At 30.8% G+C, this 24,466-nt stretch overlaps 1 protein-coding gene across 1 annotated transcript in view; it reads left to right on the forward strand.

Annotated features, from left to right (window-relative positions):
• Positions 1-24,466, forward strand: part of LOC142322750 (ras-GEF domain-containing family member 1B-like) — a 213,570-nt gene that overhangs the window by 176,286 nt on the left and 12,818 nt on the right. Inside the window, exon 3 of the mRNA XM_075361824.1 lies at positions 5,252-5,467. Coding sequence (XP_075217939.1) covers positions 5,252-5,467 — 216 coding nt within the window. The remainder of the gene's footprint in view (positions 1-5,251; positions 5,468-24,466) is intronic.

Consider the following 24,466-nt stretch of genomic DNA (forward strand, 5'->3'; position numbering starts at 1 on the left):
TACTGCAGTTAAGAGAAAGTAAAGAATCCAGTTTTTTTTAGATTTCGGGCATTTAAGACACTTTTGGTCGAGTCGATTGCAATCAAAAGAGAAATTGGACATCTAGATGTTACAACAGAACCAAATTCAAAATCTCAACATCCTACTGCTAATTGTTTTTGAGTTATGTGAGATATATACGTACGTACAGACCTCACCCCGAAACAAGTCAAAATGGATTCAGGAATGGTCAAAATGGATATTTCCCCATCTGAAAAGCGAAACTTATCGCGATCACCATACTTCCTCTATTTCGTACAAGGAAGTAAAAATTGGTTGAAATTTTTAAACATAGAACGTAATGTAAAACATTATACGTATTTGTGTAATGTGGTGTTCAAAATTTCATTGATATATTTAGATTTATTTTTGAGGTATGAATTTTTACACAAAACAAACACCGTTTTTGGTTGTAAATACAAAAAAACAACGGTTTTTTTGTTGTTTTAAATATCGTTATTTACACGATTAAGATATTTTTTTTTTTTTGTGTAAGGTGATTTTTTCTATGTAGTTTTGAACGATCTGTATGTACCTGTTTAAAGTTCAAAATCCTAAATGGCAACCCGGAATTTTTACTGCTGTTGTCATAACATCCGATTGAAGAGTGACTGACTGTTCTTTCACTCTGTTCAAATCGATCTACACAGTAATGTCGTATTTATTTAATCCTAATTATCTAGAGCGATTTGTTACCTAAATAAATTGTTGTGTAAACTTTATCTTGTAAATTATCCAAATCCTTTTCTAATTTATATTTAGGTACATAAAATTTATACACCAGCGTATACTTGAGATCGCAAGTTGTGTTTTGTACGTGTTTGTTGAACCGTTATCTTAATACATTCTTCATTTAAAAAGTCATCAATCTTAAGAATACAAACAAGACGGCTCAACATCCATAATAACCGTAGCAGACTAAGCATTCTCTTTGCAACTACACCTCGGAAAGCTCACACAGTATGTTGTGTTAAACGGTAAGCCGTAGTACCGTGTGATATATATTCCACATTTATCTGCGAGTGTTTAAAGCTCAGGTCTTCTCTACTAGTATTACTATTACCACTCCGGTCCCCGTTCAGTTGCCGAATTTATGAGGCAACCATAAAACGTGCATCCCGTGATGTATTACTATCCAAACACTTGAAATCCAAGTTCTTAGCTAAACGTAACCTTAAATTTACGGTGTATGATGTTAAATCGATTATTTAAAGTGAATAATTATTATTATATTCAATAAAAATAATTAGCCTATTTATTTATTTAAATTTACATATGAAAGTATATGTATATATATGTGTGCGTGCGTGTGTGTGTGTGTGTGTGTGTGTGTGTGTTGGTGTTCGCGCAAACGCGAACACAAACACGAACACGCGTGTGTGATTTTACACAAACGAGATACCCGTACATGCACATCCGCATCACAATTTATGTTTGTACGTAATTTCTGTCAAAACATTAATGTTTTATTTAATCAAGAAAACCCTTTATTAATTAGAAATTAATTTATACGATATTAGTTATATATTTATTCAAACTACACTTTATTTTTATTCATTTCCCATATTGATGAAGAAGACATTAATACGAACTGTATTCATGTTGACTACTTATCACATATTTCTTCTGTTAATTTGATTTCTAAGGATTACCTTTACGTAGCTCACACTTCTTTTCCAAAAACTCTTCATCCTTTTATTCATCTTTCTTTTCATCTTATCAATCCATTACGATTTTGCTTTTTTTCTGCTATTATAGAAATTCAGATTCATCTACCCTTTTTTTTTTTGAAGTTTGTCTGATCAGAATTCTACTTTTTGATGTATTGAATGTTTTAAAATCCTTTTCTGCTTCTCAAAACCAGGTTATTTCGATTCTTTAAAAAAAAAATTGTTTAGTTAGCGTTCTCCCATTCATTCTACACATTGTTTCGTAAAATTTTACAGACTTATTTTCCTCATTATAAATTCTATTTTTTTTTAATTTCTTTATAAATTTTCCCAATTTTTTTCAGTTTATAAGTATTTTCTTTATACTGACGACCATGTAGTTTTCTTAAAAACTTTTCTTTCTATTTGGTGATTTATTTTTCTAAACTTTTCTGTAAACTCTCTGCATTATGTAGAGCTTCTAGAAGTTTTATTGTAATATGTGAAGTGTGTAGAATACATGAAGTCTTATCTTGTAATATCTAATGCTTGTATTTTTGGAAAGTGTTTTCTTGTTTTATATATATATATATATATATATATGTGTGTGTGTGTGTGTGTGTGTGTGTATTTATCCTATGTAAAATAACATGCTATTTCCATCTTCTATAGTCTACCTCTCTCCTTGTTTTTTTTTTTAAAGATATTTAATGTCTTGCTGTCCCATAGATATTTAAATAAATATATTTATTAGCATTATTATTAATTTAATTTTTTTTTTCATTTATAATTTATTATTAATTTTACTATAATTAATTTTTCTGTTCTCTTGTAATGAAGTACTTTATTTTTTACTTTTTGATGTTTATGTGCTAGGCCATACGTGACATTTATTAATTGATAAATATATCTTTTATTCTGTTCTGTACATAATAATAAGTATTATTTGGTTCATTTAGAAATGGGTAAAAATACTTCACTGTTAAAAAAAGCATTTGCCTAGATAGATCGAAGTAAATCGTGATGCAAAATCTTGAATATATAATTAATTGTAAGATAAAAAGAAGAAGCGATTAAAATGCGTATATATATATATATATATATATATATATATATATACATAAAATATAAATACATGCATAATTTTAAGGTAAATACTTGATTAAACATTAAAAAAATTAAAATTAAAATATTCTCAATTTGGAAATTTTCAAGTATTAATCAGTTTTTATTCAATTAATAGTTTGTTTTTAAATCTTTTATTCTTTTATTGTATGTTGTTTTATTAATTCTTACCATTTTTGATACTATTATTTTTAAAAACAGTTTCCTTAGCAACCACTCCGTCAGTTGCTAAGGAAACTGATTGTCAGTTTCTATTGAAATTAAGTGCGCTGTATTGTAAAATTTTATGTAAATATGCACGGTTTTTTATTATTTATCCCAAAGTAATTTATAAAGTATAGAATATAAATATACCCTAAATTTCAGTTTTATGTCTACCCTTAGGGACTAAAAAAGCCTTTATTACTTAGAAAAAAAGCAGTGATGTAGATAACATTCCCGATATTTCCATAGAGCATAAATTTAACCGTTTTCTTAGTGATAAAGTGAAAGATTACTTATCTTATTGTTTATTTAATCTTAATTAAGGAATTTTTTTTTTTAAATCTTGTAGAATTACTTTTTAAATTATTAAAAATTTCAACGATTTAATTCTTCGGTAAAACCTTCTGTTGGAAGCTGTTAGTAAAATATAATTTAAATCAATTTGTATAATAAAAAAAATTCCTCTTGTAGAATGAAATGTTGGAAAACTTCTTATCCGCCAAAATTATCTGAAAATGATTTTATTTAATATCTATATAGCAAAACGATATAATTTTTTTTTCTTAATTTGACTGATTTGTTTCAACGTATTGTGTTAATAATTGTCTCATCAAATTACCTATTAATTGTCCAAAAAAGTATTTGAAAACTTAAATTCAGAAATATCATATTTAAATATTAAAATACATAAACATATAAAATGTGCAGATAAGTAGATCCGAAAAGTAAATTTTTACTTTTCAGTTGCTTTTATGAAGATATTATGCTCTGTATTACATCTCGATAAAAATATTGCTAAGTGTCTCAGATAAAGAGTGGTGTTAGTGGTAAGGAGATATCGCTTTATCTCACCACCCACCGTTGTATTTTTTCGAAAGTTTAATGACATCATTGCCTCATTTATGTTAAATCCATGATATAAGACAAGTTTTTATGTGAACATAGTTTGCAGATGTAAGTGACAACTGAAATTAATTACCCTTTTCACTTTTTCTAAAATATTTGTCAACGTTTGAGAATCCTTAATAATTATATTTTACTATTAATTTAACTAATAAATTTTAATAGATTTTTTAAACGGCAGAATTCATTGAAATTCGTATATTTGAATTTTTTTAGAAGGAACGGTTTTTTGAAAACAATCTTTTTTTTACTTATATACTGAAAAGAACTGAGATAAATGTTTACTTATCATATATTTACATCGAGATATGATACCCTTATTTTGGTATTACCCAGCCCGTAAATAATTTTTTTTCTAAAAAATTTAATTACAACTTAGGTATGTATATTTTTAAAAATATATGCATATTTACAACTCGAGACTAATTTGTCAGTTCAGGGATCGAGAAAAATAATTGAACTGATCTTTACAGTTGTGTAAAATTCATCCAGGTCTTATGACCCATAAATACCAGTTAAATATCGGGACCATTAGAAAAAAATAAATCTAATGAGTCTGATCCATTCCGATTACTTTCTCATAAAATTACTCACTCAAACAAAAGAGGGATACTATTCGAAGACGCTAGCTCTCAATAGATAAATAGATAAAAAATATTGTGAACAATAAAATTATAGTAATTATTTTAGTTTGGTAAGACTATCTCATCAGCCAAGTGGGAGTACTTCTCGCAGTATTTCCGTTGCATATTGTTACCATTCATGTCAATTATATCGATTAAGCCTGTTTGTTTATTAATCTTAAAAGTGACGAATTTACTATAATGTCTTTGTCTCAGTAATAATAATTTTTAGAAGACGCATCGTTCGACAAAACCTATAAAACACACTCGACGTAAGTTTATCATCTACACCATAAAAGTTTACGATAATGACGTTACTGTTAAAATAAACATAACATAGAATAATGGAGTTAAAGAGATTTAAGCACCGCCTAAAATTCACTTATTATATTGTACAAATTAGTACGAATAAATTTAGTACACCTGGCCTAGAATTCTTGTTATTCCTTGGATAGTTATTTGTTTATTTATTAGGAGTTATTTACAGTTATAGTTAGTTCCCCTATAGCCAGTTTATTTCGAAACCTTACATAAATACAATAAATTTTCCTTTTCTTTTCAAAAACAACATGCAACTACGTAATAGTTTGACAAAATAAAGCTGTGTTAAATCTCCCGCACACTTATAGATTATTATTAATATTATTTAATAATATGTTTACAATATATTAATTGGGTTATAAAATACGTTGTTTGTGTTTTTCGCAGGTAGATATCATGCAAGTTTGTGGTGATACAAAAATTATAGCCGAACAATTAGTCGTATTAGAACTTGATAAAATGTCTTATATTGGTCCAGAAGAATTCGTTCAAGCATACCTTCAAGATAATCAAAGACTGGATACAAAAAGAACGTTAAATTTAGAAACGTATGTTTCTTGGTTCGATAGATTAAGTTATCTTGTTGCAACACATATTTGTCAGGTAAGAAAAGATTTTTAATTCAAAATATAAAAATAATTAATTTTTTTTTTTTTGTAAGGTATATTAATTTTCTTTTTTCTTACAATATTTTTTCGTATAAATTGAATCGTTTGCATCATAAGATTGCAAACTTTGAATGCCTAACTTTAACTTAAAAAATAACGTTTTTTACTAATTATTAATAAAATATTTCTCTATCTTGTTATTGGTCGTTTGATCGTATCAGTACTCTTTATTATATTTTTTTCATTATTCTTTAGTCAACTTCTCTGCGTCAACATACATTCAAAAATTACCATTTTTCTTATTTTCTTCCTTTACTGTTTTTACCCTTTGCACTTCCTACTGTTACCAGATTTATTAATAGACGCCTGGATCCTTTATACGTGAATCACAGCTCTCTGAAATATAAGAATTTTTTTTAAAAGCTTCTACCACAAATTTTCCTTTTTATTTTAAAACTTTATTTCTTAAATCCATCAATCCACTTTAATTATTGGTGTTGTGAACACAATATTTCAAAAGCCTGTAATTTGTACTTTTGTGTCTTCCCCTCCGTGTGGCTTCTCTATTCTTTACTTATAAAATTGAAATTATACCTTAGCAATGAACCAACAAATCAATTATCCAGACATTTATGCGTTAACTTCAACCAAAACAAGATATAATCACATATCATTAATCCAAAATACCGTCATATCCTTATTTGTAGTGATTCGTTTAGTCCACTTCAAGCTTTAGAAGATTTGTATTCTAGACATCCTATCGTCACCGAAATTCATAATGCAGTCGCGAGTTGAACCGTCGTAACACGCAAGTGAGTTTCTGCTGGATCCTTAGCCATGGAAAATCCTGAGTAATGAACGTCCATATTCCGCGGCTAAAGACGCATGTAGCCAACCGTTTTTCACCACTCGTGTTACTTCTACCGATTTTATTAATTTTGTTAAACAAAATTTTGCCACTCCGAGCAAAGTGGGAAGGTGACTGGACTGCTACAGTAGATAATAAACTCCTTCTACACATAAAGGATATTGTATTGTCACGGAACGCTTCAACAATTCTTAATAACCATCGAGAGGAGGTTACTATTTGCCGTTTGCAAATAGGATATACTAATCTTAAATATACCTCCTAATTAATCAGACCGATGCACCCGTTTATGTTCGCTGCAACTACTAACTAACGATACACCTTTGTCAACTGTGTGTGTTATGCAACTTTGCGTCGGAAATTTAAATTAGGAACTACCAAACGAGATATTCTAGGAAACAATCTGAGGAAGTTATGGAATATCTTGTTCTTTCTTTTAACAGAACATCTCGTATATTGGATTATCTAATACTTTTTATAATAGTGTATTATACTGCGGTTTAAATTTTCCTATTTTACCGGTGTTATTGTGTTGTGAATTTTATTTTTTCTGTTATTTTGTTTATATATCGTTGTACTTAGCGCATGTGTTAAGAATTAGTTTATATATTGTAAAACCATTGCTTTCGTGTGCTAATAATGAACCTTCGCTGTGCGCCCAAAAAAAATAATTAAAAAGTATGAATGTATATTACATATTAATAATTTACTGTGACTATGAACTCATATTGCGACCGAAAATTGTTTTTTATTTCCTTAAAATTTCATTTAAATTTAATAAAATAAAGTCATTAGGGTAAATTACATTCTTATCTCATTCATTTGCTTAGTAAATCTTCTATTTCTTGTTTTCTTCTCTTATAGTATTTTTTTATTTGCATTTAGTACAGTATAATAATTAGCTCCGTGTTTTTTATATTTCATTCTAAAATCTCAAAAACACATAATACAAAAATAATTTTTTATTACATTAAAAATAACCTTAATTATTTAACGGGATGAGCAACTTAAAACCGAACCACTGTAGAATAAATACAGTTAGGACAAATAAAATTTTATGAATTAAGTGATAAAATTAAAACGTAGATTATATTAAACTCGGTATATACACTAGCAAAAGTACACCTGTTTGTCATAATTTTACAAAAGATGTTTGAAGTACCCTGGTGCGGGGTTTAATTTTTTTGCTCAGGCGAACATGTTAAGAGTCAAAATGTTAATCTGATCAAAACTTTTATTGACAATGCAATCGATTTTTGTTGACCATCAGTTTATCAATAGTATAAGGATTCAATTCATAAACTTTATTCTTCAATTAGCATCAAAAGAAAAAATCGCAACTAGACAAATCTGGGAAACGCGGAGGATATCGCCCTCTGCTGACAGTTCATTCATCTGCAAAAGCTGCATGAACGTGTACTAGTGAATTGTTTGGTTAGTGATATGCTGCTTCATCCTGCTTTCTTTTCTATTTAGCTTCCGAAACCACTGTCAGGCATTACTTCACAGGATGAATGAGGATGATATGGATGAATGTAAATGAAGTCTCAGGTCGACCGTTCCTGTGATGTGTGGTTAATTGAAACTCAACCACCAAAGCACACCGGTATCCACGATCTAGTACTCAAATCCGTATAAAAGTGACTGCTTTTACTAGGATTTGAAGCTTACAACTTTCGACTTCGATTTCAGTTGATTTGCAATGACAAGTTCACCATTAGACCAACCCGGTGGGTTACATTGCTTCATCTGGTTGGAAAAAACCTTACTATTTTACCCAATTTGTTAACGAGTGTAACATTTATGGAAAATTTTATGGTACATCTGTATTGTCAGTCCGGTCGAAAAACATTGGCCCTACTATGCGATTATCAAAACAGTATACGGTATACCGATTTTTTCAACGTTAACTGGAAGTTCAAACATCTTGTGAGGATTTCAGTTAACAGTTGTGCCATCCTGACCCCCGATAGGAAAGACACCCGTCTTGTAAGGATCCCAGTCGCCACACCACTCCCTCCGTTGCATGACCGGGTCGGCTTTACCGGAGGTCGTCTTTCAGACCTCTAAAACTGATAACACATCACAGTCAGTTTAACCTCTGTCAGAATGCCATCGATACAAATACCTTGGTAAACATTTCCATCAGGGTGTTTACACAAATTATTATCGCCTTCGTATGGCGTCTTTCAACCACCGTAACTTACAACCCTCAACAACTATCAAATTAACCGATTCGCGGAAGCGCGATACCCGCGCCTTTCTCAAATACCGAAGGTTTCACATAAAATCTATTCCCATATCTAATTGTCAGTTAACATGCCCAGATAAATGAAACGGATCCTTTTCTGACATGAAATACATTATGGGGGTTTATCTACAACGTTTTAGAGAAGCCAGTCCTAGTAATTAAGACATTACTGTTTGTCTGTTCTCTTAAGTTGCACAGTTGTTACACGATACGGTTTCAAATTTAAATCTTGAAGAATCTTATGACAGATATTTTTTACCCCTTTGTTGTGATAAGTCATACGTAGAAGTTTTTGGGGACAGCAGAAATTACTTTTTGAATATCGGCTATAGCCTCTGGGTTCTAACCGAAAATTCTCTTTCGTTTTTCCTTTGAAATGACCCCTGTTTTAGGCCTTTTTTTAGCAGACTTTTGTATGGTACTCTTTTCTGAGGAAGAGTTTACGAATCACAATAACGGAGTAAGAATATACTCAGTCAGTAGTGGTACTGGTAGTAGCAGCGTTAAAGGTGTCACAAATAACTGCAGTTGTAGCCGTCTCTTTTCGGTTTTAAGTTAATCACCCGGTAAGATAGAACAAAATAAAAGTATATTAAAGAGTATCATCTTTGTTCATTTATAAATATGCTTTCTGTAATCTTAAAAAAAAAATGAATCTAACTTTTAGATAACCCTTATTACGAAAAATTTTATTAAAAGGTTTTAAATAGGTATTTAGTAATTATATTTTTGTCAAAATAAAGTCAATTTTTATGACGCCCATTAAAAGACATTTTTAATAAAATTATTATGGAATTTTAAAATTATAAAACAGCTTTTAAAAGACACTCATTTCAAAACTGTTTTATATTAATTCAACAATTGAAAAAGCCAATCTTATACGGTAGGCCTGATGTAGTTTAAAAAGATTAGTAACATTTTATAATTATTGTAAGAAAAAGACACTTACATCAAAATAATGAAATTGAAATTCCTACCGGCATGGTCACTCCTCATCGCAAATCAGCTGATTCCGAAGTCGAGAGTTCTAAGGTTCATATACTGGTACCTTTATACGGATTTGAATACTAGATCGTCAGTACCGGTGTTCTTTAGTGGCTGGGTTTGAATTAATCACACATCTCAGGAATGGTCGATCTGAGACTGTACAAGACTACACTTCATTTACATTCACATATATCATCATCATTCATCCTCAGAAGTAATACATTACGGTGGTTCCGCAGGCTTAACAGAAAAAAAATGGTGTCAAAAAATAACTAGAATCAAAATTGAAGAATATTTTACACCAAGATTTCCCGTTTACGTGATATCGTAATATTTCATTACTTTATTGACTTATTAACATAAGATACTCAAATTTTAAATCAGTTTACTTTACTAAATTTTCAAAAAAGTATTAAACATTTTTTTTTACAAGAAAATCTTCTAAAATAAACAATTCAGGGGGAAAATAGATGACATTTATTTATTAAAGCTGGTAATTTTTTTTTCTATTTATACTTTTTCATTTGTTTTAAGATTAACAGGTTAGAACTTACGGTTTAAGTTGTTTAACATTGATATCTTCTGTTAAATTTCAAATCCTTTGTACCTAAAATATTGATTGAATTTAAACACAAAACGAAACAATTTATATGCTAAAGAGGATAAAATAAATGACGTCATACAATTTACTAAAGCATATTTGCTTTAATTTTTTCATATCAAATCTTTTGTAGAAAAGTTATTAGAAATAAACGCATTTTTATCGTTCTACATACTTTCCGAATGAAATTGGAGCTCATTGTTTCTCGCGTACTCAAGCAAAGAGAGCACCGAAAATTAATTAAATTTTCGCCTGTTTTTGTAATTAATCTTTTATTTCTTAATATTTATGTTCAAATATATATATATATATATATATATATATATATATATATATATATATATATATATATATAATTTAGTAATAATACTTATTACAAAATTAATATATCGGTAACAATTATACTTTTTACAAAAACGATTTGTTAGTTTTCTATCAAAACCAGTTGAGGTAAATATTATTGTTTGCAAATAATTGAAGATTTTATTAAATAATGATAAATTAATATATAATAACTATAACATATTGTATTTACTCTTTTTTATTTGTGGCATTAAGAAACCCTAAATAAATTAGTAAACGATGATAAATAATTTACTAGAAACTTGTCAAAAGATGTACAGTAAACTCGTATACAAATTTGAAATATTTAATAAAAGTTATATGTTATAATTAAATAAAAATTAGTAAACTTAATCTGTTCATCCGAAAAGCTTTTTCCATTTTTTTTTTTAATTTCATGTATAATTGAGTTTTATAAAATAAAAACCACCTTTTGGAACATTTGGCTGAAATCATTATTCTGATGTACAGTATTGATTTAGAAAATCAAAAGTATTTTTATTATCGCTCATCCCCTAAAATATTAACTTAAAATTTGTGCTATTTCCGAACATTATATCTCAGCAAAATCTTTCATATAAAAAATCAAAAAAAAAAAAACAAACTGCTAAATGCTATCTTGACACGTTTTGATATAATCTTCATTTTTAAATGTTTTGAAAAAACTTAATTTTCCCGTTCTCCTCCCTTCAACTACCGCTGCTATTAAATACGTTGTGGTTTTAATGAAATTCCCAAAGAGTATAGGGAAAAAGACCAGTTTTGTTGTTTTTCATTACTTCTCTAATTTTTTCCTTTATACCTCCTGTTTTGTTGTGGGCTTCGTGAAATTATAATAAAAAATAATAATTATAAAAAATATATATATATATATAAAAAAACAACTTAATGAATTCTATTAATTTTTTTTTATTTTATAATAAAAATACTATGGTCTATCACTTAATTTATATATATATATATTTGTATATAATTAACAGTCCTAACCTCCAATTACACTTTCATAATAATATAATGAATTTTATGCTTTTGAACTTGTTTACCCTTAATTTGCAACTTCCGTCTTCCGGATAAAAAGCAAAGAAGTTTTCACTGTACCACCGAGTAAGTCGACCGCTATGGACTTCTTTATTGTAGGCTTTTATTAAAATATATCTAACGTATTTTATTGAAAAGAACCTAAATTCTGATATTTTGTTAAACTCCTTGAGTTTGATTTGTCAATTATTACAACAAATAAAAACACTTGTATAAATTTAAAAAATTGACAATTAGTTTTATATAAGAACATTATAAAGCTATTTCGAAGATCTACATGTTACTCATGTAGATCAGTAGCATGCGGATCTTCGCAGAAGCTACATGTTTTCATTTCCGTATTTCAATATACTGATAGTTTATTAATGTAAAAAATGTTTATTTTTTTATGTTATGCTACTGAAGATTATTCCACTGGAATCAAAATAGCTTTATAATTTTTTGTATAAAATAAAATGTCAATTTTGAAAATTTATCTAAATTCTGTAGTTTAATATATTTCCGTAAACCCAAATTTTCGAATGAATTTTTATTATTATTGTTCCGTAAGCGATTTTAATACTGTTATAAAGAAATAAATAAAATTTTATTATTTTTTCCACTTTTAAATAAAAATTCCTACATTGTATCTTGTTCGTCTGTACTAGAATATTCATAATTTTTCCCCCATCAAACGATTGAATTTTTTATTGTTTGTTATTATTAATAACTTTTCAGTTGGTACAAAATCTTATTCTGTTAATTTAACCTGTACGTATCCGACTATTAAATATACATAAAATTTAAATTTAAACTTTTGGAATTTATGAGCATCATAATTTAAAAATTCTCTTGCGCAGTACTGTGCAAGAAGGAAAATGATTCGTTTCAGAGGTCCTCACTATTTCGCAGTAGTCAGAAACACACTGATTTTCAGAGTACAACGCATGACATAACTGAATACCCGTTAACTGAATAGTTAACGGGTAGATCCTACACAAGCATCAAGTTTAAACTCATTCACCACTTTGACTTACTGCATAAGCACGTATGAAAAATACACCAATACAAAGTCAACATAACATCAATTTGAGTTACGTTGTCTGTTGTCGACATTATATTGAGGGTAACTGAAGAACGACTCATCCAATATTCAACAAATTTTCACGTGCACAACTTCAGATATACCATTATAGAATATCGAAATTTCAATGAAATTGATGTATTAGTTATGGAAATTTTTGACCCAAAGATTTTATCCGTAAGCCGTAAATATAAAAGATTACATTTTAAATGAAGGGTATTTTCGTACTCCTTATATCTCAAAACGTAAAGAAAATTCAATTTCACCCCTAATCCCACCGTGCGTCCGAAAGTAATACCGTACTTTTCTTCAAAAAGTCGGTAAAAAAAATATGTATCTGCAGGAGGTTTAAAAATAAGAAAGTGAAATTTCAAAGAAACAAATAGATATTTTCTTACTTAGAAGGCAATTAAATACTTTCATCAGTTTCATCAAACTGATGAAACAAGTTTTTGTTGACTTTTTTATTGTTTGTTTGTTCTCCTGCTCACCTAGTCCGGCTTAATAATCAATCGGCTTAATAATCGGCTTATTACTCAGCCCATGGCAGTGATCTTGAGACTCTAATGAGCCTCCCCGCGTACCGGCAGTACGTACGGCATGACAGGTCTGTTCACCGGTTCCGGATTTTTTCCTTATTTTCATCTTGTCTCTGCCTCTAACCGCTGAGGCCAGGGACACCATCCCGGCTATGCCGGGTAGTCTTTTGTCGGCTTAATAATTCCCATCCTCCCACCTAACGAAGGAAAATATGAATATTAAAGTTAGCACCGTCACCGTTTAAATTAAATATACAAATATTTTAAGAATATATCACATTAAAAATTATTTTTCTTATTAATCGTTATCTATTATGAAAATGTTTTTGTTTTGAATGTGGCGGTGGATTTCTCAAGTTAATGTTTAAATTTCCGTAGTATTATTAATTACTTTGGTATTCATTATGAATATTCTCCAATTTAAAAAAAAAAAAATTTTTTATTTTTTTTTTTTTATTATTTAGCGGTTAACGTTTAACATCAAAATATAGTTTATTATATCTAATAATTAACATTTTGAGTGTTCCTTTAAAAAGCATCAGTCATTCTTATGTGTAGGTTACATGTGTGACTTCCCCCACATACGCTGAATATAACATCACGATATGACGTAATTCAGTTACCGTAGCAACGTTTACTAATCACTAACAAAGCAAATCGAGTACTCGTTATAATGTTGCACTTCCGACTTGACTGCGTGATAAATAAACACAAATGTTTGCGCATCGTGTTGTGTAATATAAACGTCATTATAAGAAAATACCGCCTTCACCTTGAAGGCGGTAGGTAAGTACTGCTTAGTAGTAGCAGTTGAAACAATAATGGTTTCAGATGAATTTTTAATGCAAAAGTGACTTTATTTTAAAAGCAAAAGGATTATCTATTAAAATCTTTTCTTTTTTTTGTTTGTTCTCTTGCTTCCCTGGGCCGGCTCAACAATCAAGTATTACTTAGCCCAGTGAGTGTCCTTGCGATTCTAACGAGCTTCCTCACCTACCGGCATAACAGAGGTCGGCTTACCGGTTCCGGGTCTTTTCCATATTCTCATTTTGCCTCTGCCTCTAATCGCTAAGGCCAGGGACACCGGGCTTCGGTCTTTTTTTTTCTAAAGTAACTCCTCCCACTTCTTGTAAACTACTTCCTTTGCTCGTATAACCTCAGCCACGAATCTCTTTATTGTCAGGTATTCCTCTTTACCTTTAAACATATACTTTGTTGTACTTTCCGGGGTAATCTATTTTTTGTTATATCTGGCTTTTAGATCCTTCCAACGTGCACATTCAAAAATAGTGTGGCAGAGAGTGTCCTCTTGACCGCAGTACACACAATTTGGGAGCTCCCTTCTTTTAAACCTGTGTAAGTATACACCAAATCCTCCGTGACCGGAGAGGAATTGTGACAGGTAGCACCCCACGTCGCCGTGTTTCCTCCACAGCCACGCCCCTAGCTCAGGAATAAGTTTTTCGTTGTCCACGCCCCAGTCGTAGTGGCGTTCCACTTCTCTTGCCATTCTTATAGCAAGAAATTAGTGGCATCTTCCCTGTCCATAGATCCGTTTCATTTGGTAGCCCGTAACTGGATCGGCGGTACCCCGTCCAGGATTCCCGCCTCATCTGCCGATACCATTCGGTACGCTGCCATGATTCTTAAATTCATTCGTCTCTGCAGAGATGTCACATAATCTTCACATTCCTTTTGCTGTTTAGTGCCGAAAACCAGGCAGGCACTCCATACAACACTATAGAAGTCACTACTATCATCAAAAGCTTTCTTTTAGCTGCTTTGAATCCCCACTTGGCGGCGCCCATCAGTTTTCTCAGAGCGTTGACGATTCGCTCCGCTTTACACAAGAGGGGGCTTAGCACAGATCCTTGGGGGACCCCACCATACATCCCGAAACGTATCTCTCCTCCTTTTATTGATGTCAGCAGCTATCTACCCTGTAGGTAATTACTTATTGAGGCTCTTAGGTATGAACTAAATTCTTCCAAGAAATGTCTCCACGGAATGCTACTGAAAGCATTGTGAATACCCAGCAGGACTAGCAGTGGTATCTTTCTGGTCCTCTGAGCGCCCGCTCTACATGTCTCTATCCACGTCACAACCTTTGTGAAGGTATCCGCCGTGGATTGTCCCTTAGAGAACCCAAATTGCAGTGGCACCAATCCTCCGGATGCCTCTAACTCATACTGAACTTGTTCCGCCAAAAGCCTCTCTTATAACTTGCCGATCGTCGGCAAAAAACATATCGGTCAGTATGATAGTCGCTGACCTACATTCACCTGTTTTGGGATAAACAGCAATTTACCCAATTTCCATATTGTAGGAAACTCCTTGTAGCCATCGCCTTGTTGATTGTCTCCAATTGAAGCCATGGACGTGATTTTGTTTACGCCCTTAATAGAGTGCCCGAGACCCTTTCTGGACTTGGGCTCTTTGTATGCATTCTACCAACTGCTTCGTGTAATTTTCTTTTGTGAACTTTCTCTCTTCCTGTGTTGTGACAATCACGCAGGATAATTCTGTGGTTTGAAATAATTTTGCAATCGCTTTTTGAGCTTGATCTCTGGATAATTTGGGCGGCGGGGTGCCAAACTTAGTATGAACCTATACGCCCGGCCCCACGGGTCAATATATAGGTTCCCTACTGTTTCTTCACAGGCTCTTCTTTTTGCTTGTTTGATCGTGGTACAAAGATTTCCTCGTGCGTTCTTGTATGCGACCTCAGCTTCTGCCACCTCCGCCGGTCGGTTCCGTCTTGCTCTTTGCATCATTCTCCTCGCCGCAAAAGTCACAACTTGTAGTTCCGCAGTTTCATTAGCCCACCAGTATACTTTATGTCTGTCCCCACCGTTCCTTGTTTTTATTTTTTCATTTTCTTCACAAAGAATTTGTAGGAAGATCTCTGGAGTCCAGTCCTGCATTCCTTCCACTCTCTCAATTACGTCATTGGTAAAAGATTGGGTCTGTGACGTCGACGGTTCCCCTGGTGACAGATTTTTCCACTGCTAGGTGGCATTTTTAAACAGAACCGTACAATTAAAGAAATAGTCACGTTCCGTTCTCGGAACGTGACTATAGCCCCGTAGCCTGCAGGGCTACGGGAACATTGCGGCGTTCCAACTCATAGAGGACAGAACTTCAACACAAGGAAGGAAATGATGCTTCTATGTCTGTAAAAATTGCCAAAACATATTTACAGTCGACGCTTTCCACCTCGGCAAACGCATTTAAGATGCAATCCTCGGTGCCAACCCTTTTCGTGAAGCCATATTGGCCTCGATTTAGAAAACAGTTCACCTCAATGCTTTCCCAGATCCGTTCCACAACCAGCCTTTCAAGCAACTTGCCGATTACCGGCAAGAGGCTGATGGGCCGATAACTGCCGACCTCACGAGGATGCTTTCCTGGTTTTAAGAACACCCTCACCAAAGCCACTTTCCAACAAGTCGGGAAGCAGTCCCAGCTAAGGCACCCCGTGAACAGCCTACCAAGCGGCTATCTTATGACAGGCAGCAGATATTAGAATATGTACGGGTCAAGTTGGTCAATCTCTGGCGCCTTTATCAGTGCCATTCGAGAAATCACTCTGACATTCACTTGCATTCTACAAACTGTTTGGCGTGTATTTCGCACACGATGGCACTGGAAGCCGTACAAACTAACCGTGCTTCTACGTATTACTGATGACGACAAAGTTGTTTGGCTGCAATTTTGTGTAGAAATGATGAATAAAATTGCAGATTACGATACATTTTTAGACAATGTAATTTTTAGTGGTGAGTCAACATTTCACATCAGTGGCAAGGTGAACTGATACCGTAACTGCCAAATATTGAGTAGCGAAAACCCTAATAAAATTTTGCAGCACATTCGTCAGCCCGAAGTGCTATGAGGAACACCTTTTGTGTTCTAAGCAAACAAAGACTGATACAGCCCCTTCTTCTTCCAGGAGGCAACCGTAAACTGTATCCTTTAACTGGACATGCTTCAAAATTTTCTACATTCTCAGTTAGACGATGATGACCAAGATGGATGCCATTACTTTCAGTATGACAGGGAGAGAATAAATTATCGGGTCGGTGGATCGGTCGTCAAAGTCCAACAACATTGCCACCTCGCTCACTAGATTTGACCCTAAAAAGTTTTTTCTCGTGAAGTTTCATTTAAAATCTGGTTTATGTATCACCTTTGCCTGCTAATCGTGTTGAGCTAAGACTTCGAATGAACGCCGCAGCTGCAGAGGTAATGCCCGGCTTGCTGACTATAGTGTGGAATGAAATCGACTTCAGGTGAGAGGTACGTCTCATTACAAATGGAAGCCATACCATTTGGGTGACAAACTTGATGTGTTTTTCTATGAAGTGATACCTCAACCGAATATTTAAGTTATCTCAATAAATGTTTACATGCTTTAAAGCTGTGAAGTCCTTTTTGAATCACTCGGTATTTGAAAACATATAGGAACAATGGGATATCGTACCGATGCATCTCCTGATGTGACAATTTGTTATAGATGGCTTCTTACTTAAAATCTTTTTGTTGTAACGTTGAATTAACAAAAAGTTGTCATTCTAAAACAAACAACTTAATTTTTATTATTTTTTTTATTTATTCCTTAGTTGGTATTTTTTCTAAGTAATCACATACAGACTGTATTATCACTGTTACATTATTAAATGTAGCACGCGTATGTACATTCTACATGAAGATCCAAACTAATTACTTCTTCTTAAAAAATTCACTAAACTGTAATTTTATGAACAAAACGTCCTTAGTTTCATCCAGTTACAATAAACCAACCGTTACTCTTAACCAATAAACTTTTATTTCGTTATTACTTAACTTTGCTCATATTATAGTTAACTATTTTTTTTTTTGTATATAATTTTTCAGTTACTAATACTTCAAAACATATTTACCCCAATTAGCAACATAATCATTTTAAAATTCTAATAATATAAAGGTAAAAAAAGAGTTACCAATATGATTACTTACATTTAATTGTACTTTCCCGGCTATAATTCTGTTACTGAGGTTCCAGAATAGAGTTGGAAAGAAAAGAGTAACAATCAACTAAAATTTTATGTACCAACATTTTGAAATGTCGACGTTACAAGATCCCTCATGTCTAAATACAAAAAAAGTTATAAAAATTACTAGATGATAATTAATACGTACGTGTTAAATTGTATGGCGATTAATATTTCGGACCGGCTCAGAATAAATCTTCGAAAATGGCTCAAAAACGTTCTATACATGAGACATTAATGACAATAAATTTTGGAAAAAATTATACTAGTGAGAGGGGCAATTTTCACCATTTTTAGTTTTGGAGTATTCATAGAAAATTGATCTTCAGTGTAACAAAAGCTTTAAGTTATTTAAAATTCCAAGTTTTTAAATCTATCAAATTCGGGAGGGGAGCTGTAATCCATCACATTACTCTTAAATAAGTTTTTGTGCCCCCCCAAAAAAAAACCTACAATAAATAATTGTAGGTTAATACAAATATATTATTTGTAGGTTAATATAAATATTAAAATTAATATTTAATAAACATTGCAGGTTAATGTTAAAACTTAAATAAGTTAAATAAGGTAAAACTTAATATAAGTAGATTAATATTTACTGTAGATTAATTTAAATATAAGTTTTATTCTGTATTTTAATTTTACGATTATTGTATTATTATACGTATTTTGATTTCTATATATTTCTTAGTAACTGAAAATATTAAATTTAAAGTATTAATTTTTTTTTTTTTTTTTTGCTTTGTACCTCAATGCTCTGCAATCTTGCGTTACAACACAAGGACACTTTAAACGCTGGCTAGATTTTTTAAATCAGCCTTATAATACAATTCACTGGTCAATTCTGCCTTCAGGCTGATAAACAACATGCATAACACTATATCTTAATGCAAAGTAATTTTGTTTACTACTATTATGAAGTGGAATAATGATAATACATTTTGTTAACGCATTTAAATTTGGTTTCTACGTTTACGGAATACTGTGTTTAATATACTATTCGGTATATAGTACTACATATTTCTAAAAAACTAGATGTACTACAAACAAGATTTTTTTTTTATTTCAATACTGACTTAATCTATAATAATAATAAAGATAATTCATGTATTACGAGTATTAAATGATCATACATTTTTTTTTTTTTACGAAATGTGTTAACAAGTTTAAATTTTCAACCATAATTGGAAATTATCATTTATAAGTTTAGAGAAACTTATTTTATTCTATTCTGTAATACATCTAATTAAGAATTTTTAAGAATTTTGCAATAGTTTCATTGATTTGGCTATTATGCAGTTATTAGGTAGAAAACAGTCCCCAAATGTCTTCACAGACACGCCTCTTCTCCAAAGTATACAAAAAATTCACTTACTCCACGGTACCCTACATCCTAAGCAGATTCATTCACATAACGAAACACGTAAAAGGAAAAATGAGGTCATGAAAAAGAGTTGGTGAGGAGAAAGGGGGTCACTGAAGAACTGTTCCATGAAATAAACGATCTCATTCAAAAAGATAATTTAAAAACTTTCTTCACTATTTTTATTACACAGAAATAACAAATTACAAACTAATGATACGGGGTTTAACCAATTTAAGCATACGATGAATAAAATAATTACTTTCCTCAAAGCACTAAAAAGCCGTCCATATTATATGTTTTATAATTTACAGTCGGTGCCCAGCGAAACTTTTCTTTAAAGTCTGAAGGTAAGGAAGAAATTATAAATAAAATATAAATAAGTAGTATTCCTCCTTTGAAATTTTTTTCCAATATATATATAATTTATTTTGTAATTACATTACTTGAAAAAAAATAAATACTTTCAAAAGATTCCATCTCAGCATTCCTCATTTTAACCAACTACAGAAAAAGAGGAGGTTCTTAATTTAACCCTTATTTTATGTTACAGAAAATGTTTTATTTTATGATTCTAGACTTTAAAAAGAACGCTTTCTTTCTGATCTGGGTCAAAAGTTTCTATTTAATTTCATGGAATTATTATTAAAAAAAATTATATTTTCTACCTAGATAACTTAAAGATTTTTTAAATTTGTTTTTCTACATCATGGATAAGTATTACAACGTTAAAACATTAAGTTTGATGACATTCTCGTAAAAAAATATTTTTGGGTAACTTTCAAGAAACTTAACCGGACAAGTATCATTAAAAGTGTCAAGTATTTATCTTTTACTTTTTTAATTTGAAAAATACATCTAACTTTAAATTCTGTTTGAATGTAAAATAATCAGTAGTTATTAAATAAAGAAGTAAATAAAAAGCATTCAAAACCCGTTTACGGAAAAAAGAATCGTTTACTACTTCTAATGAACAGTAGACGTCCCTTATTTTATAATGAATTTAACAGATTGAGGTCTACAGCAGAAGTGAAAATTTAAAAATAAAACAGCATAGCTAATCATAACAGACTGTGAAATTTTAAAATAATGCTATTGTGTTAGCACTATAGTAAACAACGTGTCCTGGGATGTCATGCATCACTAACAACTAATGACTATTCGAGAGCGTGCATCCTCCATACTGAAATTTTTTATGTACTACATTGTATATATGTGTTGGAGGTTAATAATGTAAAGGAACCCTTAAATTATTTATAAACATTTAAACATAGAAAAATGAAATTTACCAGATGCTTCTAACTTGAAATAATTTATTTTAAAATATGAAACCACCAAAGTTCCAAGCCCCCATAGAAGGGAACGAGAAAAATTTAAATGGAAATGAAAAAAAAAGAGACTACGAGAAATTTAATAGATTTAACTTTTTTAATTTAATATTTTTCACAGCTAGCTTCAAAAATGTCCTTCAATATACTGTAATAAGTTGTCACGTACCGAAAAATATGGTTTTGAAGTTGGCGTGTATTTTAAATTTCATTTTTTAAGTGTTTCATTGCCAAGTAGTAATTAAAGTGATATTTAGACCACTTTAAAAAGTAGCTGCAAAATATATCAAATGGCTACCATTTTGATTACAAATATTATAGCTGAAGTGTATTACTACGACAAAAAGCTTTTTGATATTTTTTATATATATATATATATATATATATGCAAATTAAATGAAAGACAGCGTGAAGAAAAGGAAACACTTACCTCATTGTAAATTAAATTCAGTAGTTAGCCTTCATAACATCTTCTGAAAACTGGTCTCAAAATTATTTTATTGGATTAAAAAATGTAAAAGAGATATCAGAAATAAACGGAATTTATATAATTACGAAATCTATATTATTAACAACCATGAAGATTGTTTATAATGAAATTGTTTTAATGAATAGTTTATAATGAAAACGTTAAGATAAAAATATCTAATAGCCATTTACAATTTTTATATTTTTATAAAAAAACTTTCTTATGAATGTTTTCAAATATAAATGCAATAAAACTCTTACATCGCTTAAACATATTGCTTTTAATTGCTTAAATATTTAAGGAGCGTACGTTAGGTTATGGATAGGGTTCTGATTTAGAAGTTTGAGTGGTTTAAGACTGTTTTTAAGCTGATTTTACGACACCTCTATTTTTTTTGTTTAACGCCTATTTTTATCTTTGTTCGATGAAAATTGGTACAAATAATTATCTTTCATTGTTTTGTAAGCATTGTTTATTATTTAATATATTATTTTAAAATTATTTCTTCGTTATTACAGATGAAGATTTTGTTTACCTGTCTTGATTTTTTTTTTGAAAAACGGTTTTGAGGTGTTCTTCCTTTTCAGTACCAAACTGAGTAGGATGTACTTAATTTTTTTTTTCTTTTACATCGTTTTTACGGACTTTTCGAAGAAAGGTACAGTTTTACTTTATATATATATATATATATATATATATACACACACACACATATGCACACAAGCATCCTCCGTCACTGCTTCGTCCGCACTATATGGTTACTTGTGTTTCTCGTCGCGGTCAATTTTATTTTATTTTATGTTTTTTAGTCAAGTAACCGGAGGCAGGTGCAGCCAGTCGTGCAGCACGTACAGTAACAGCGTCAGTGGCTGTGTTTATTTTGCCGCCACGTCGTGCACCGTCACACCGTCACACCGTCGTGGGGAAAATTTGCAGTCATTGTGCAAATAATTTTTACCTTTCCTCACACTTTTAATATTCGAATTTCAAAAAATCTAGAAATTGGTTTTTAGATATATACATGAAAATTTCACACACCAAAATCAAGATCAAAAATCAATATTCATTTGTAACCGAAAAATTAAAAAAAATAATAATTTCATTGATACTCTGAATTTCAAAAAATTCTTTCTTCGTTTCCTCATACACCGTAAGAAAAACAAATATCAAATTTTCATCAATTTATCTTCAATATATTTGCTGGGCTTTGATGAATCATTCAGTCAGGACAAGTTGCTTTATAGGTGCAGATGTATATATATATATATATATATATATATATATATAGTATATATATAATATGTATAAATTCTGTGGCTTGAAATTTCCAAAACTGTTAGACCAATTTCACTGAAATTTAGATATACTATAGTAGTCTACCTGAAGTTGTGCATGTGATAAGTTGATGAAGATCGGTTGATTTGTTGCTTGAGTTAAGCTAAGGTGTTCCAAAAATTTGAAATTTAGATATGGTGTAGTAGTGTATTTAAAGTTGTGTATGTAAAAATTTCCTGATGATTGATTAAGTCATTTTTCAGTTACGCTCAGTTTAAGGTCAACAACACTTAGTATTGTGTTAGTACGACTTAGTATTGTCACGCGCTTATGCAGTGAGTCATAGTGATGAGTGAGTTTAAACCTGATGCTTGTGTGTAGGGTCTACTCATTATTTTTAATTATTTCATCAACTTACGGTTGTAATAATTTAATTTTCTTATAAACAGAAAATATATTTTAATATTAAATTAAAAAAAAAAATTATAGCGTTTTTAATTTTCTCATTTAATTTTTTTTTTTGTATATTTCTTGTTTTTGGTTTTTTTTGGCGGCTATCCCCGAAAATACCTTCACGCAGCAAAATTAGCGAAATATTTTTCATTTCAATAATATTCTGAGTTTACTGCGTTCTGTAAAAACTGAATGATTATCTGTTTACGCGATATAGCACACCAAACTCCATTTCTTTCGTCGTGTAAGAATTCTTCCATGATCTCATGATAATTATAATTATACTCAAACCACATCCGACTGTTTTTGGCTGTTGAGATGCCCCGTTAGACACCCCATTTCATCTGAAAAAATGTTATATTATGAATAGCTGTGTTCAAAACAACATCTAGAAAATAGTTCTTCAAAGGATGTTTGAGTAATACATTTTTAAATCACCACCAACCCAAAAATGATTGCTTATTTAGATGAACATTATATTGCGTCTTCGAACCATAAGAAATTTTTGTTCTATCTAGGCATACAATTAACAAAGATTATAAGAATTAAACAAGGATACATTTAAGGGCTCTTCACTCTTACATATTTGTGCTATTTATTTTTTTGTGTTTTTAGTTTTAGATTTTTTAAACAAGACTGTATGACCCCCTCTGACGTTATACAATCAGATATTAATGTTTAAATTTTTAATGTTTGGTTTTTTTTTCAGCTGTGATTTCTATATGTTATGATTGCCCCTTTTTTGCATCTTATGCAGTGACACTTAAAATTAATTATAAGTTTTCAATATTAGCTTTTTAATTCCTTAGTAAAATGATTATAAACCTTTATCAAGGAAATTGCATAAGAACTGATAACAATTTATGCAGCAATTTCGTGATAAACTTTTAAACATTTAAAATTTTAAAATTAGTGTTTTATTAGGTGCGTGACATAGTGAGTGAATATATAGTGTGTGTGAAGATAGATGTGTGTGTGTGTGTGCGCGCGTGCCCATATATGGTTCAAAGAATAAACAAAAAAAGCAATAGTGTTAGTGTCAGTGCATTAAAAAATTATCATAATAATTTTTTTCGAAATAAGTTCATACTTTCATCCTTGGATCCAGTAAGTGTACGAATTTATTCGCACGGATACGCTAGTTAGAAGATAATTTAGAAACTGAGTTAAATTACAGGTTATTATAGTTTTTGAACATCCAATTTAAGTAATATCAACAATGATAAATTAATTGAAGAAGACCGTCTTTAATATAAGTGCAATACCTTTAGTGCAAGTTAACCTTTCTTAAAGAAAGTCACCAGTTTTGTAAATAGACATCGTAATCTCTCCTAACTTAAAAAAAAATCAGAAGAAAATAGTTGTGTAAAAAAAAATACCTATA

This window comes from Lycorma delicatula, chromosome 4, assembly GCF_047948215.1.
Source record: "Lycorma delicatula isolate Av1 chromosome 4, ASM4794821v1, whole genome shotgun sequence".
NCBI classification, from domain to species: domain Eukaryota; kingdom Metazoa; phylum Arthropoda; class Insecta; order Hemiptera; family Fulgoridae; genus Lycorma; species Lycorma delicatula.